The 13,350-nt window shown below is 39.7% G+C and overlaps 1 protein-coding gene across 7 annotated transcripts in view; it reads left to right on the forward strand.

The window, feature by feature from the left end:
* TLE3 (TLE family member 3, transcriptional corepressor) overlaps nt 1–13,350 on the forward strand; it is a 59,620-nt gene that overhangs the window by 2,770 nt on the left and 43,500 nt on the right. For all 7 annotated transcript variants that reach the window (XM_023498377.2, XM_023498384.2, XM_012543665.3 and 4 more), the window contains exon 4: nt 1,267–1,311. In XM_023498377.2, the coding sequence (XP_023354145.1) occupies nt 1,267–1,311 (45 nt within the window). The remainder of the gene's footprint in view (nt 1–1,266; nt 1,312–13,350) is intronic.

Below are 13,350 nucleotides of genomic sequence, written 5' to 3' on the forward strand. Positions count from 1 at the left end.
GTGCCCAAAAGGGAGTCCAAAAAATAGGGACAATGCAGAGGAAAACTTGGGTGGGGGGGGAGAACAAGGTGGGCATTTGGTAAAGAATTGAGAACAACCTTTCCTTTTCTGCTCCTTTGCCCCTCTTATCTTTTTCACCTCAGGATTCCTGGGTTCTGTCTAGGATGCCCAGCAGCAAAATTCCTCTGGCTACATTAAAGGGGAATGCAACTTTTAATAAAGGAAAAACTTTAGCTCACAGTTGTTAGGGCTGGAATCAAAGGGAGAACTGGTCCTACACACTGACCTCTCTCCAGTGTCTGTAACTTGTTTTTGTTTTTATTTTTACTTTGACACTTGTCAAATGTTTTCAAATGGTTGGTTGACACAATCCTGTATTATATATAGGGTCAGTTTGCCTTTGTGTTGGGTAAACTAACTTTGAAATCTATTTGGTAACTTTTCTGCTCTCTTAGCCTTTTAGTAAAACCTGGGGGTTTGACCTTCAGGGTCTGGTTTGCCTTAAAAACTCTTATAAATTATTTGACTTCTTAGACTTCTCTCAGCCTCATTTTAAAGAGAAAAGAGAAGGATTATAGAGAAAGAGAAGCTTTTGTAGATAGGCATGGTATTATATTCCTCCACTGTCAGCCTTTCTTCCCCCATATTCTCTTTCCCCAAGCCAAAACATAACTTGAGATCATTTTTTTTTTTCACTAAATCTTGATTGGGGGCAGTAAATGAAATGCCTTTTTCTTTTTGTATCCCTGAGATTATCACAGCAAGTCTAGTATTCAGTTTGTAAGTGAGCATAGAATGTACTTAAACTCTTCTCCCCCACATGCCTTTCCACAGAAGAGGCCTTTGACACTGTGCTAAATAAATAATTCTTAGAGGAAAAGAGGTAGCAGTATCCCAGTGTACATAATATTCTCTGTTGAACTCAAACCTTGTATCAACAGGATATGTGGCACATGTACTGCTAGAAGGGAGGGTGATCGCTATTCTCACTATATATATATATATATATATATATATATATATATATATATATATATATTCCATTTGGTGGTAGGAGAAACACTTGTTCATTGTTGGCTTCTGGGGCCTCTGTAGGCTGGGCTATTAGTTTTGATTTAAAACTTCCTTGGCAAACCTGTCATAAGTACAGTTTGGCCAGAAACCTTCCTCATCATAAGCAGCATTTGAAGAATGAATAGATTTCTATGTGGTTTGTTCATCATTAATGGGAACACTTTTCACTTTTTTTTTTTTTTTTTTAAACAGTACTATGAAATGTCCTATGGTCTGAACATTGAAATGCACAAACAGGTAAGTAATTGTTCCCAATCTGTGAAAAGAATACATTAAAAGAGAGATACTTGGTTGAATTGCAGTCTGTGGAATTTCCTGAGTTAATCTCCAGTTTGGGAAGTGAGGTTAGCTACCTCCCCTTCGACTTCCCTCCACCGCTTCCCTCCCTCCCCTTGTTGGCTAGGAGGACATGAAACTCAAAATACTGCTTGAAGTGGTAACTGTAAGGCACCTGGTTTTCTTAAGCTGCTGAGTTGGGTTTCTTTAATTCATTACCGAAAATGTTACCTAATTGTCAGAGGCATCTGATTTAAAGTGTAGGCCATAGCTAGTTGAGAAGTTCTACACAAGATGGAGGCACCCCATAGATCTATCTGCTTTACATCTCAAAAGTGAAGGGGTGGCTTGCAACTTTTTAATCTGCTTTTATGTCAAATTCTCTAAAGGAAGTGCTGGAGGGTTTGCTTGGGGGAAAAAAAAGTGATGTTCTACCTTGATAAGATAACTGGAAGGGGCCTAAAGCCCTAGGCACAGGAGTGTAAAATTTACGGGAATGAAGCAACTGTGATTAAGCCTGGTTATTTACTCTTAACTACTTACTACTTCTAAAAGCACTCCTCATTAAGAATTAAAGGAGAGAGCAGATTGGTGTATGCGCTCCACTTTGGAATTCTGAAGTTAAACCAGTTTCCCTAGTAGGGGCGGAGTTTAATGGATATGTAAACTATCTTATTGTCCATGTTCTAACTACAATGGGCCTCAAACTGAACAAATACTAATATCCTTTATCTCAATGCATATCTGTAATCTGGCACTATCCCTGGGAGGGGTAAAGGGTGAGGCCCTTGGTATATTTATATTTGTAGGAGAGAGGCTGACTGTAATTTGGCCTCTGGAATGATTTGCATTGACTGAGCTCCTACTGATAATGAAGGCTGACTGGTCTCTTTCACAATTGGTGTTCCAAAGTTGTTGGCTAATACTGACTTTTGGTAACTCTGCCCAAGTGGACTTTCTACTAGAAATTTAACTTGGCTATGAGGTTTAAATTCTGTTCTAGTTATGCAAAGTGTCACAGGTAGGAGGATCACAGGGAGTCTTAGAACGTTGGAGCTGGGAAGGACCTTGGAGCTCAGCTGGTCTAACCCTTTGTATTTGGGGAGACACTGGGATTCCTGCAATGTTAAGGGTTGCGTTGTTCCTTTCTACCATATTTGGATAACTCTTTAATAATCTCCAAGTGGATGGCCTTGTATTTTGTTAAGTCATTTCAGTCCTGTCCAACTCTTTGTGACCCCATTTGGGATTTTCTTGGCAAAGATAGTGGATCAGTTTGCTGTTCCCTTCTCTAGCTCATTTTACAGGTGAAGAAACCGAGGCAAACGGGGTGAAGTGACTTGCCCAGGGTCACACAGCTAGAGTTGAACTCCCAGAAAAAAAATCAGTCTTCCTGACTCCAGGCATGGAGTCTTATCTTTACCAGCCTGCCCCTATATGGTGGCATAGGTGCCTATAAAATCTTAAAAGGTTCCTCACTTGAGCAGTTTGTTAGAGACTCCTTTGGAGACTGGAGCAATGAAGTTAAGACTGTAGTGTGACGTTGTAATGAACCCTTTTAGTATGCTTCCTCTAGATGGGAAGGTTCAAACCAACCATACATCGTTGTAATAAGATTATTTGAAAAAGTTTAACATTTGTGGGAATGATGTGGGAAACATTTGTGGGAGTGTGGTATAAAGAGGAGGGCTGGACTTGATTCAGTTCCAGCTCTGCTACTTATGTGCCTGGACAAATTCACCTCATCTGCAAAATGGCAAGGTTGGCCTAGATGCTGGTACAATAAAAATGCCTGAGTGTGTTGTGTGGGGGTGGGGGTAGTGAGGGCCCAGGCCTAAGGAAACTGAAGTTCTGTCGTCCTGACTCCTTGTCTCCCTTCACACCCTTTTCCCCAAGAGCTGAGTTTCTTGGGTGTGTTTAAAGAGGGTAATTGCACTCAAGTTTAAAATTTATAGCAGCAGTTATCCTAAGAGCCTTATAATTAAGGCATTATATGTTGTTGCATGTTGAGTTCTGTTTTGTGTTGTGCTCCCATGGCCCCTGTAAGAGTGGATAAGATAGCCCTTTGACCTAAGGAATCCTGCTTTGCTTGATGTAATGTATACATAGCGATGACTTTTTTATCTATCCCAGTTTTTTAAGTCTGGGGCTTTGGCATTCTGAGTGTCCAGAAAAAAAATGCTAGTTCTAAATCATAACATGTTTGGCATGTGATAGTTTGAGAAATGAGGTTCTCGATTAAAAGAGCCGGCTCTAAATTCTTCTGGTTGATTTGGGAATTAATCTATTGTACATATGAGTCATTGGCCCCAGGAGGTTCTCTCCCCTCCCCCACTGGAATCTGACTCCTGAGCTTGCCGATTTGGGGATGAGTGTTTTCTTTTTCTTAGACTTCTTGTAGCTTTAACTTGCAAATCTCTAAGTTGGGTGAAATAGCCCTGTGGCAATGCAGGAACAAAGGCATAAGGAGGTGAGGAAACACTGATGATAAATGCAACCATAAGCTAATAGGGCTTGTCACTCCCCTGGCTTGAGAGAGCTCTGCAAAATAAATCCTGCCACTAATTGTAGTGTGGGTACTGGGTGCATTCAGTGGATGGTGGTTAGGCCTGAGCAAACAAGTTTATCAGCTGACCTGTTTAGCGGTTGACTGGTGTTTTATCTGCACACACAATCAAGTGACTGGAGTGCTTGAATTATTCATGCAGTGTCCTGCCCTCTAGACTTGACTGTTCGTGTGATTACATCTGCCTGGAACAAACTGGATGGGTACTTCTTTAAGTAGAAGGGTGGGAGGGGGATTGTCTTGTACATTTATATAATACATTATCTACATAGCACCTTCTGGAAGTGTTGAGGCCTTCAATCCACAGAGAGATGCCCGCTCTCCTCCCTGCTACCACAAGTACATTTTCTTTCAAATTCCACATAAAAATGGATGCTCATTCATTTTTCTGTGAGAAGTGCCAATTAGGTAGGAACCACAGGTTTGGCTGGATAGACCCTAAAGTATTGACAGAGGGCAGCCAGTGATGGGAGCTTAGTCCAGTTTGGTTTTATAAACAAGCTTAAATGTGGATTTTGTTGTCTCTTCAGTGTCTTTCTGTCTCTGGCTCCCTCTCTCATAGCCTTCAGATCACTGAGAGGTTAATAAGTGGTTTTTCCTTCCTACTCTTCTACCTCCCTCCCTAATTATGTCAAAGTGTAAATTACAAAATCTCTAGGGCTGGCCTGGCCCTGCTGTCCTTGCAAGGATTTCAAGAGGTCAGCTGGTCCAACCCCCAGCCTTCAGGCAGAATGTCAGGGATGATTCAGGAGATCTAGAAGCTTACCTGTTTCCTCCCATCTTTCTTGTTCTGTGTTGTTTTCTAGTAGCATCAGAAATAACAAAGTTAATTGAGGGACAAATCTCAGGAAGCTGATGGCCTTTTTTTTTTTTTTTCTTTAAATGAACTATGCTGATGATAACGATAATATTTTGGGTCCCTGATACTTCACAATATTGAATTTGATCAATTGTGTAATTCATCTTTTATTTACTTAGGGATTTTGAAAGATAGAAGTGGGGGAAGTTTTCTGTGGAACAACTCAGGGATTACTGTTTCAATCTATTGGTATCCTCATATCAGGAAAATTGGAGGAAAGTTTTTAGCAGTTCGAATGGACACTGTTCTGCCCCCATCCCCCTGGGCAAAAAACTTCTTGTAAGCTATTGATAAGAGTGCTAAAGGATGGATAGTCTTAGGGAAAACTGTGATCTCCTTTTGTTGGAGTGCATGCTGTCATTGAAGACATCAAACTCCACTTCATTATTAGAGTCAGTTTTAAAAGAGTGAGATTTAAGGCATTTTGGTTTCAAAGCAACATTATGTGCTAAGAGGAAAATGTGCTTATTTCATAAACCACCAGACTTCAGTAAAGGGGCTTTTTAGTGAGATAGAAGAAAAAGATCGAAGACTCACTTCTTGGCTGTTAGGAAGTCAATGGGTATTTAGACTGCCATAGGCTTTTAAATTAATATCTAAAGTAGCTGAGGCTATAAACTTCGTATATAGAAGTGCTGAGTACCTAATTTAAAGTTTTATAACTGTGTTAGCTTGCTCTCTTTGCACTTATCATGTTTTGAATTGCTAGTTAGATTCAAATATTTGTACAACTAATGATTAAAAGTACATAGTAATCCCCATGTGCCTAACTAGTTATTCTAGGTAGGAGATTTCTTACAGAGTGAAGACAGCCTGTAAATGCCCCCTGGGATGGGGATGAATGAAGGTTTGGCACATGATATTGTGTGGGGCCTGGGAGTCAGGAGACCTGGGTTCTAGAGCCGCACTTTGCCATTGGCTAGCTATGTAACAAGTCACTTACCTGGATCTCTGTCTCATTTTTTTTTTTTTTATTCTTTCAAATGGAGTATACTATAGATTGAGGCCTTTCTACCTCTAAAATTCTATGGTTGCCATTTAGGTGGTAGAAGAGGGGCCATAGGGATTCACTGGTAGATATTTGACAAGATCTCCATGACCTGAATATAGGGCATATGTGTTGGGAAGCAACTAGAAAGTGCAGTGGATAGAGTGCCAGGCCTGCAGTCAGAAAAACTCATCTTTCTCAGTTCAAATCTGGCCTCAAACACTTCCTGGGCAAGTTATTTAACCCTATTTGTCTTAGTTTCCCCATGAAGGAAATGACTGGGAGAAGGGAATGGCAAAACCACTCTTGATATTTTTGCCAAGAAAATCCTCCAAATGAGCTCAGGACCTTACAGGTCTGAACCACCACAAACAGCATTGTACTCTTTTTGTATGCTTGTGAGAGTCCAGTGGAGTGCTTTTCACATAATGGGTGATCTATAAATACTTGTTATGTACCCAGTGAATTACTTCCAGTTTTCAAATTCTGCGAATACTTTGTTGACTGATTTATTTCTTTTTTGGGGGGATGAGGAGAGGAGAACCTAGAGTAGATGATTTGAATCCATGATGGTTTGAAACTTAAGATTGTTTGCAAAGAATTTTTACAGGTATTTGAGGCCAAACTCTGAACTCTTGCCTTCCTTAGTGACAGGATTTGGTTTTGTTTGTTTGGTCTCATTTTGTTTTTTAATACACAGTTGGAGTTCAAGTATATTCTTTCATAATCCTGATTTATTTTAGTCTTGTCTTCCCAACTAGATTATGAGCTTTAGGACCATGACAGGTTTCTTTTTGGATCCATCATAGTTGAGGACTAGGTGTATAGTAGGTAGTTTGATAATTGTCTGTGTATGGTCCAGTGACATTGCTAGAGAGAGGGCTAGGTTCTAACTCTGATCTGAGTCAATTCTGCAAATGAGCCATTGGGCCTAGGTGATTTTCAGGTACTTTCCAGCCCCAAGATTCTGTGACTTTCTTTACCTTAGGGCCATTCAGTTCTCACCTTACTCCCACTTACTGAAGGCTTTTTGGAGTTGAAGCTCTTTTCTTTTCCTGAGTTGGCAGCAGATGAAAGTCCCAGTTATCCTGGACTTAATATTCTAGTTTGGACTTTATTCCCCAAAGTGGTATTGTGTCTCCTTTCTGATATTGGTAATTCTGTAATGACTGGTTATGACCCACCCCCCTCCCTCATATTTAATTCTCATCAGTATAGCTCTCCACTTTGCTATTAATGATAGCAGCCAGCAGAATAGCTTTCAACATGCCATTGACAGTCTGGTTTAAGAGAGCACTTGAAAGAGTGCTAGACAGCTGAAAGTACCCATAATTGTGTACCGCAGTGAGAACTGCCAGCTCAAGGACCTTGTTTTCATATGCTTAAAGGGACAATATCTTGTTTTCAACAAATGCTTCCAGTGACTTACATCCAAGATTGTTTCTTTTCTGTGTCCTCCCCTTTCCTTTTCTTCTATTTTCATTTTTGGTCTTTTTTGATGGGATATATTCAGCCCTCTTAGGTTTTTTTAGAGTAGGGAGATATATATATATATATATATATATATATATATATATATATATATATATGCATGCATGCATGTATGGTATATATACATGTATAACACACGTATATAATATCACATGCTTAGGGAACATGCACATGCCATGGATAACTCCTAAGAGTAAAGTGTCATTTATGTGGAATGCTTGGGTAGGAGTGTGTCCTGAAAAACTCTATAATATAATATCTGTAATACTATTGCTTGGGAACCTCAACTGAATTTTCAGAATTTGCTGCTTTATCATTGTTGACTATACAAACTTTAGATTTGAACAGCAGATCTCCCCAAGTCATTGAGCATATGTCTACAAAATTGCTTGATGAAAATGTAGTAAGTCCTTTTTGAAGATTCTGAATGATTTAGACCTGTTGATCTCTCCAGATCCTTCCAGCTCAGAAATCCTATAATTCTAGAACTTCTCTATTCTGGCAGTATTGGCATAGGATAAAAAGTACCATATTGGCATTCAGGAAGTGTCAGGGTTAAGACTAGAGCAAAGTTTCTGAGGTCTGTTTCCTGGTCTGTAAAATGGGGATAAATGATGCTTGCAGCTTTGAAGGGTTGTGGGGGGGAAATCCACCAAACCTTAAAGCATCATATAATTATGAGCTCTTATTGTTATTCCTAATTTAATTTCATTCATTTTCCTAAATAATTGTCTTTGGAAGACCTTTCCATATGGTTCTCACTCTGCAATTCAATTCATATTTAATAAATGTGATGCAATTCTATCTTAGAGATCCTAAATTTTTTAGAACAAGAAGGAAGCTTAGTGATCTAATTCAGTGCCCATCCTTCCTCTTTCCTCCTCCTTTTACAGATGAAATTCAGAGATGTAACATGACTTACACATAGCCAGGACCTCCACTCAAGTTTTTCTTACTTGATTCTTCATCCAGTATTCATTCTTCTAACTAAAGCATAATTAGAACCCAATTTCTAAATTTTAAATCTTAACCCTCGTGAGGTAACCTTGATCCTAAGAACTTTTAACTAGGTTGGTTATTCTTTCATGTGAGTAACAGTTCATGAAGGAGGGGTTCATTGTACATTCAGTACAAGTTTGTTTGAAAGTTGGATTCTTGATTTTTTTTTTTTCTTAATACCTTTTATGTCCCTAGTCATGTGCAGTACCACTGAGAGGGATCCAAGGGAAATCAGTGGTCCCCTTGATCTCCGTTCTTGCAGTGGAAACAAGACTTAACTATATCAAATAATCAAGACTTTAGGATCACACATAATAAACTACATGACAAATGATGTGGTATGGACTAGAACTTCAAGTCACTGAATAGGGCAGTGATTTGTGAAGGGATTTCCCCACTAAGGGGGTGGACTTTGGCCACACCTTAAAAGACAGTTTGAACTGAGTATTTGATAAATTCTTAACTGCCTTCTTTCTGATAATGGAAAGTGTGATTTTTTTTTTAGGGGGGGGGTAAGAGTGGGGGTGGGTGGAATTCTCCAGAGCTTGGGAAATGAAATGATGTGTTCCGGTTCAATTAAATAAACATTAATTCCATATTATGTGCTAGACACTAGGATACAAAGAGAAAAATGCAAACAATTCCTGTACTCAAGATTCTGAATTTTACTGGGGGAAATCTAGGACCAAGTCATGTGATTGTCTTCCTGCCTTTTTCCAAAAAGCTCACTGGAGCACATCTCTCCTCCCAGTTCTCCTCCTCCCAAAGTTGTTAGAGAGTACTAAGTATATTCCCTTGGAGTCTATGTATATATTGTTTTTTTTTACCCCATCCAAAAAAATTTTTTTTCTTAAGTCCTTAGAAAAAACAGCCCTTCCTTTCAAAGAGTAAAATAGAGATAGTTTGGAGGGTATGAGGGAAAGATCTGACTTTTGCTTTGGTTTGAAAGAGAAGACTTGTATTTAAGACTCTCAAAAGCAGCTTTGCTGCTGTGCTGTTCTTTCTACAACTCTTGGCTTTGAACTCCGTCAACTCTTAGTGATACCTGGTACTTGTGTATAGTGCTTTATAGCATGTGTATTTTCTTTGGGAGCTATGATCCAGCAAGGAATCTATCCAGATAATCCTACTCGATGATTTATAAACCTTTGCAGGTTTGGAGCTCCTTCAGTGAGACCTGCTTCTTAAGCCCAAGTCTTAGGAGGACCCTGCCCAGCTCTCCCTCTCTAGTTAATTCCCTGAGAAAATAAAGGTCTCTCCCAAGTAGATCTTAAGACAGATGGGAGGAAAACAGTTTTGCTACCAGTAAAATCACATCAGGAAAAATGATATCTCTTCCAAGGGTCATTGTTTTCAAAACATGCCTGGATGTTGAGAGCAATCCACTGGATGGATAGCCTCTTTGCCTGTGGGAAAACTGAGTTACAAAGACTGGTTAAGGGAAGGGAATGGTATTTTAGGGAGTTCCCCTGGATCCAGCACCAAGAATAAAATGAACTGGGACAAAAAGTCCAGAATTCTAGGACTCAACTATGAAGTAACAATAATAATAATAATTTAGATAGTACTTTATGTAATTCTGTAGTGGCTTACAAAGTAATTTATATACATTGTTTCAATTGTTTTTCAAAATGATTCTGTGAAAGTAGGTGCTATTCATAATCACTCTTACAGGCTGAGACAGAAGTTTACCCAGCAAGGAAATGTCTGAGACAGGATTCAAACTCTGGTCTTTCTGATACCAAATCCAGTATTCCCTAGTTTAATAGAAGTAAAAAAGTGTCTTGCCCTATGGAATATGGAAGAAACCTGTCTCCTTTGTAACTTTGCAAGGGGTAAACTAGGTGACTTGTTCAGCTATTTCAGTCAGGTCCAGTTCTTCGGAACCCCATTTGGGATTTTCTTGGTGAAGATACTGAAGTTGTTTGCCATTACCTTCGCCAACTCATTTTACAGATGAGACAGATGAGACAAACACAGTGAAGTGACTTGTTTAAGGTTGTACAGCTAGTGTCTGAGGCTGGATTTGAACTTTTGAAGAGGGGCCTAGTGCTCCTTGGCTTCTCAGATGACTTCTAAAGAGTCTTGTTATTTAGCTCTGTGATTTTAGGGCTTTTTATTCAGATAGATGCCCAATCATTGAGAATGGGCATGGGACAAGCATTTGAGAGGAAAAGAGGCATATTTTTATAAGTGAATATAAAAGCTAAACTGAAGCATATGATGAGGGAGAGTTGGGGGAGTCTTTTGCCCTTTTCATTTCCCGAAGATAATAGTTAATAATAGCTCACACTTATATAGCACTTGACAGGTTCCAAAGCCCTTTCCTCATAATAGCCCTTTGAGGCAGGTTGTAATTTAAAAAAAAAAAAAAAATCTGAAGGGCAGCTGGCCAAAGGGTATGCCAAATAAGGGTGGCTTGGTTTGCTTCTCATTTTCCTACACTAATACACTCTCTTCTCCCATTTTTCTGTTCTTCCCAGCATAATTGGGACCCCCTCCCCCAAATTCCTTCTCCCTGGGGACCTACTATAATTTAAAAAACCCTCAGCATTAGTTCTGATGAGACCCCCAAATTCAATTTAATGACTTACCTCTGTGTAGTTTACTTTAAAAAAAAAAAGCAGCCTGTTGCTGGGTGAAGGAGATTTGCATAATGTTCTAAGGGGATTAGGTGGCTGGGGGTTGCCATGGCAACCCCATAGTGATGAATTGAGATTTTTTTGTGTGGCAGGAGTTGGCTGATGGTGCTAAGCTAAGGGGAGTGTAAAGGGGGGGGGGTTGCGATGTTGAAGGGGTGGGTAGCAGCAGGAGGCTCTGTCAGAGAGGGCCCTATTGGTTTTTAGGATTCAGGATGAATGGGTAGTGTTTTGGGGTATGTATGTGTGTGTGTGGGAGTATATCCTATGAAAGCTTCCCCTGTTTTTGGTTATACAAGCGATTTCTTTGAGAGCTTGATAGACCTCAAGCAGGAGTGGGGGTATGGGAGGGGAGGATCATAGTGGGTGAGAGGCAAGCAGATTTAAATGTGTTTGGGAACTGAAATTAAAGTGAACAAATATTTAAAGATTATTGTATCTTGTTAACAGGAAGCTTGATGCCTCTAAACTTTGGAGAAATAGTATCGAAGAATCTTAGAGCTGGAAGGGACAAATTATTTGATGCCTACTAGGTACAAAGCCCCATGTTTGAGCACTTATCTCAACCAGTTTAGGGAGTTAAAAGGGACAGAATATCTAGTAAATTAATTACATTAAAAAATAGTTCATACCCATTAGCTAAAGGCAGAACAAAGTTTTAGGGACCTTTGGAGAGGGGAAAGCTTATTTCCAAGTAAGGATATCAAGGAAGATTTTATGAAAACATAATATTAAAGCTAGGTGTTGAAATGGCAAGGGCATCCTAGGGAAAGAGGCCAACAATGGCCAGAGGAGTGAGAGGCCCAGCTTGGCTAGACAATACAGACCACTTGGGCCAACCCCCTCCTCTGACAGATGGTGCTGAGACTCAGATGGGAAATATGACTTGTCCATAATCATAATGCACAAATTTTAGTCTAATTTTTATGGTTTTTCTTTTGACTCAATCTAAATGTAAAAATTGGTGGGACTGAATAGAAAATGTTTGTTAAACTTGCCTCAGCCTTCCCTCACTAACCATAATCCTTAACCCTGGATGCTTTTGCTAGGGGCCAAATTTTGAATTCTGCCTTAAGGGCATAATTGCTGGGATTACTCCAGTCACCAATTAGTAGGCTGCCTCTAGGGCTGGTTAGAGGTTGAGAGTGGGGTGGTGGTGGTCACCTATCCTCTGTAAACAGTAACCTAGGAAGGCTGTGGGGCCTAATACATTTAGTCCTTCTTGCATAAAGAATTCAATAGGTTCCCTTGGAAGACATAAATATTTAATGGAGTTGTAGTTATATATAATTTGATCAATATGTCAATGCTAAAAGGGGTTTTAAGGAGGATCACCTATCATTTAGCAATCTGTGATGGAAGCCTTCACCAGCCCCAGGAGTAGCAGGGGTCATTATCTCCTGCTGCTGCTAAGTGGATCATTTATTTACCTTGAGCCTTCAACTTTCCTTGCTATTTTTTTTCTACCAGAGCTCAGGCACACAGCCCAAGTGACATGCATTCTTGGATGGCTGAACCAAAACCGAACACATCAGTGCTGCTCCTCAAGAGTTAGGTCCTCTTGGCTTTGCCCCTACCTCTCAATCTAGGTTCTGCCAAAGCAACGGGGCAGTTTTATTTTCATCCTTCCTCCCCAACCTTCATGTTAAGTTGAGGAACAATTAAGTAGAAAGGAAAGTTGTCATTTTTTCATTTGTGACCTCATTTGGGGTTTTCTTGGCAGAGATGCTGGAGTGATTTGCCATTTCCTTCTTTAGTTCATTTGACAGATGTGGAAATTGAGGCAAACGGAGTTAAATGACTTGCCCCGGATCTTATACACACAGCTAATAAGTGAATGGGGCCCACATTTGAACTCAGAAAGTTGAGCCTTCCCAATTCCAGGCCCAGCACTCTATACACTGGACCATCAAATTGCCTCAGAGAAGGTGCCAGAACTTATTTGAATCTTCTTTATCCACTGGACCACTAAGCTGCCCAAAAGTGAAAAGAGAAACGTTTTCATAGAGTTAAATAATCAGGTTCTATCAAAGGTCCATCATTTTGGAAATACATAACATATACGCGAATATTTTATGGTAAAGGTGCCTAGGACATGCTGTACTGAAATATTCAAATATTTGATTGCTGCTGGCTAATCTCTGTCACCTGGCTATTGGTAACATTTGGATTGTAAACTCTGGAGACTGATTCTTTGTGACCATGTTTTCAATTCAAGATGAAGACAGCTCACCTGGAGCTTCCAAGGATCAAATGGAAACTAATTACTTATCTTGCAAAGGGGAAATGATTTTCACAAACATAGCTAGGATGCTAGTAGGGATAATCATACTAACAGCTAACCTATTTAGAGCCTTTTAAGGTTTACAAGACACAGTACATACATTATCTCATTTGATAAAACTATCTCACGTGGTATAGTGGAAGGAGCACTCAATCTGAAACCTTGGCTCTGTAA

This window comes from Sarcophilus harrisii, chromosome 2 (assembly GCF_902635505.1).
Source record: "Sarcophilus harrisii chromosome 2, mSarHar1.11, whole genome shotgun sequence".
Taxonomy (NCBI): domain Eukaryota; kingdom Metazoa; phylum Chordata; class Mammalia; order Dasyuromorphia; family Dasyuridae; genus Sarcophilus; species Sarcophilus harrisii.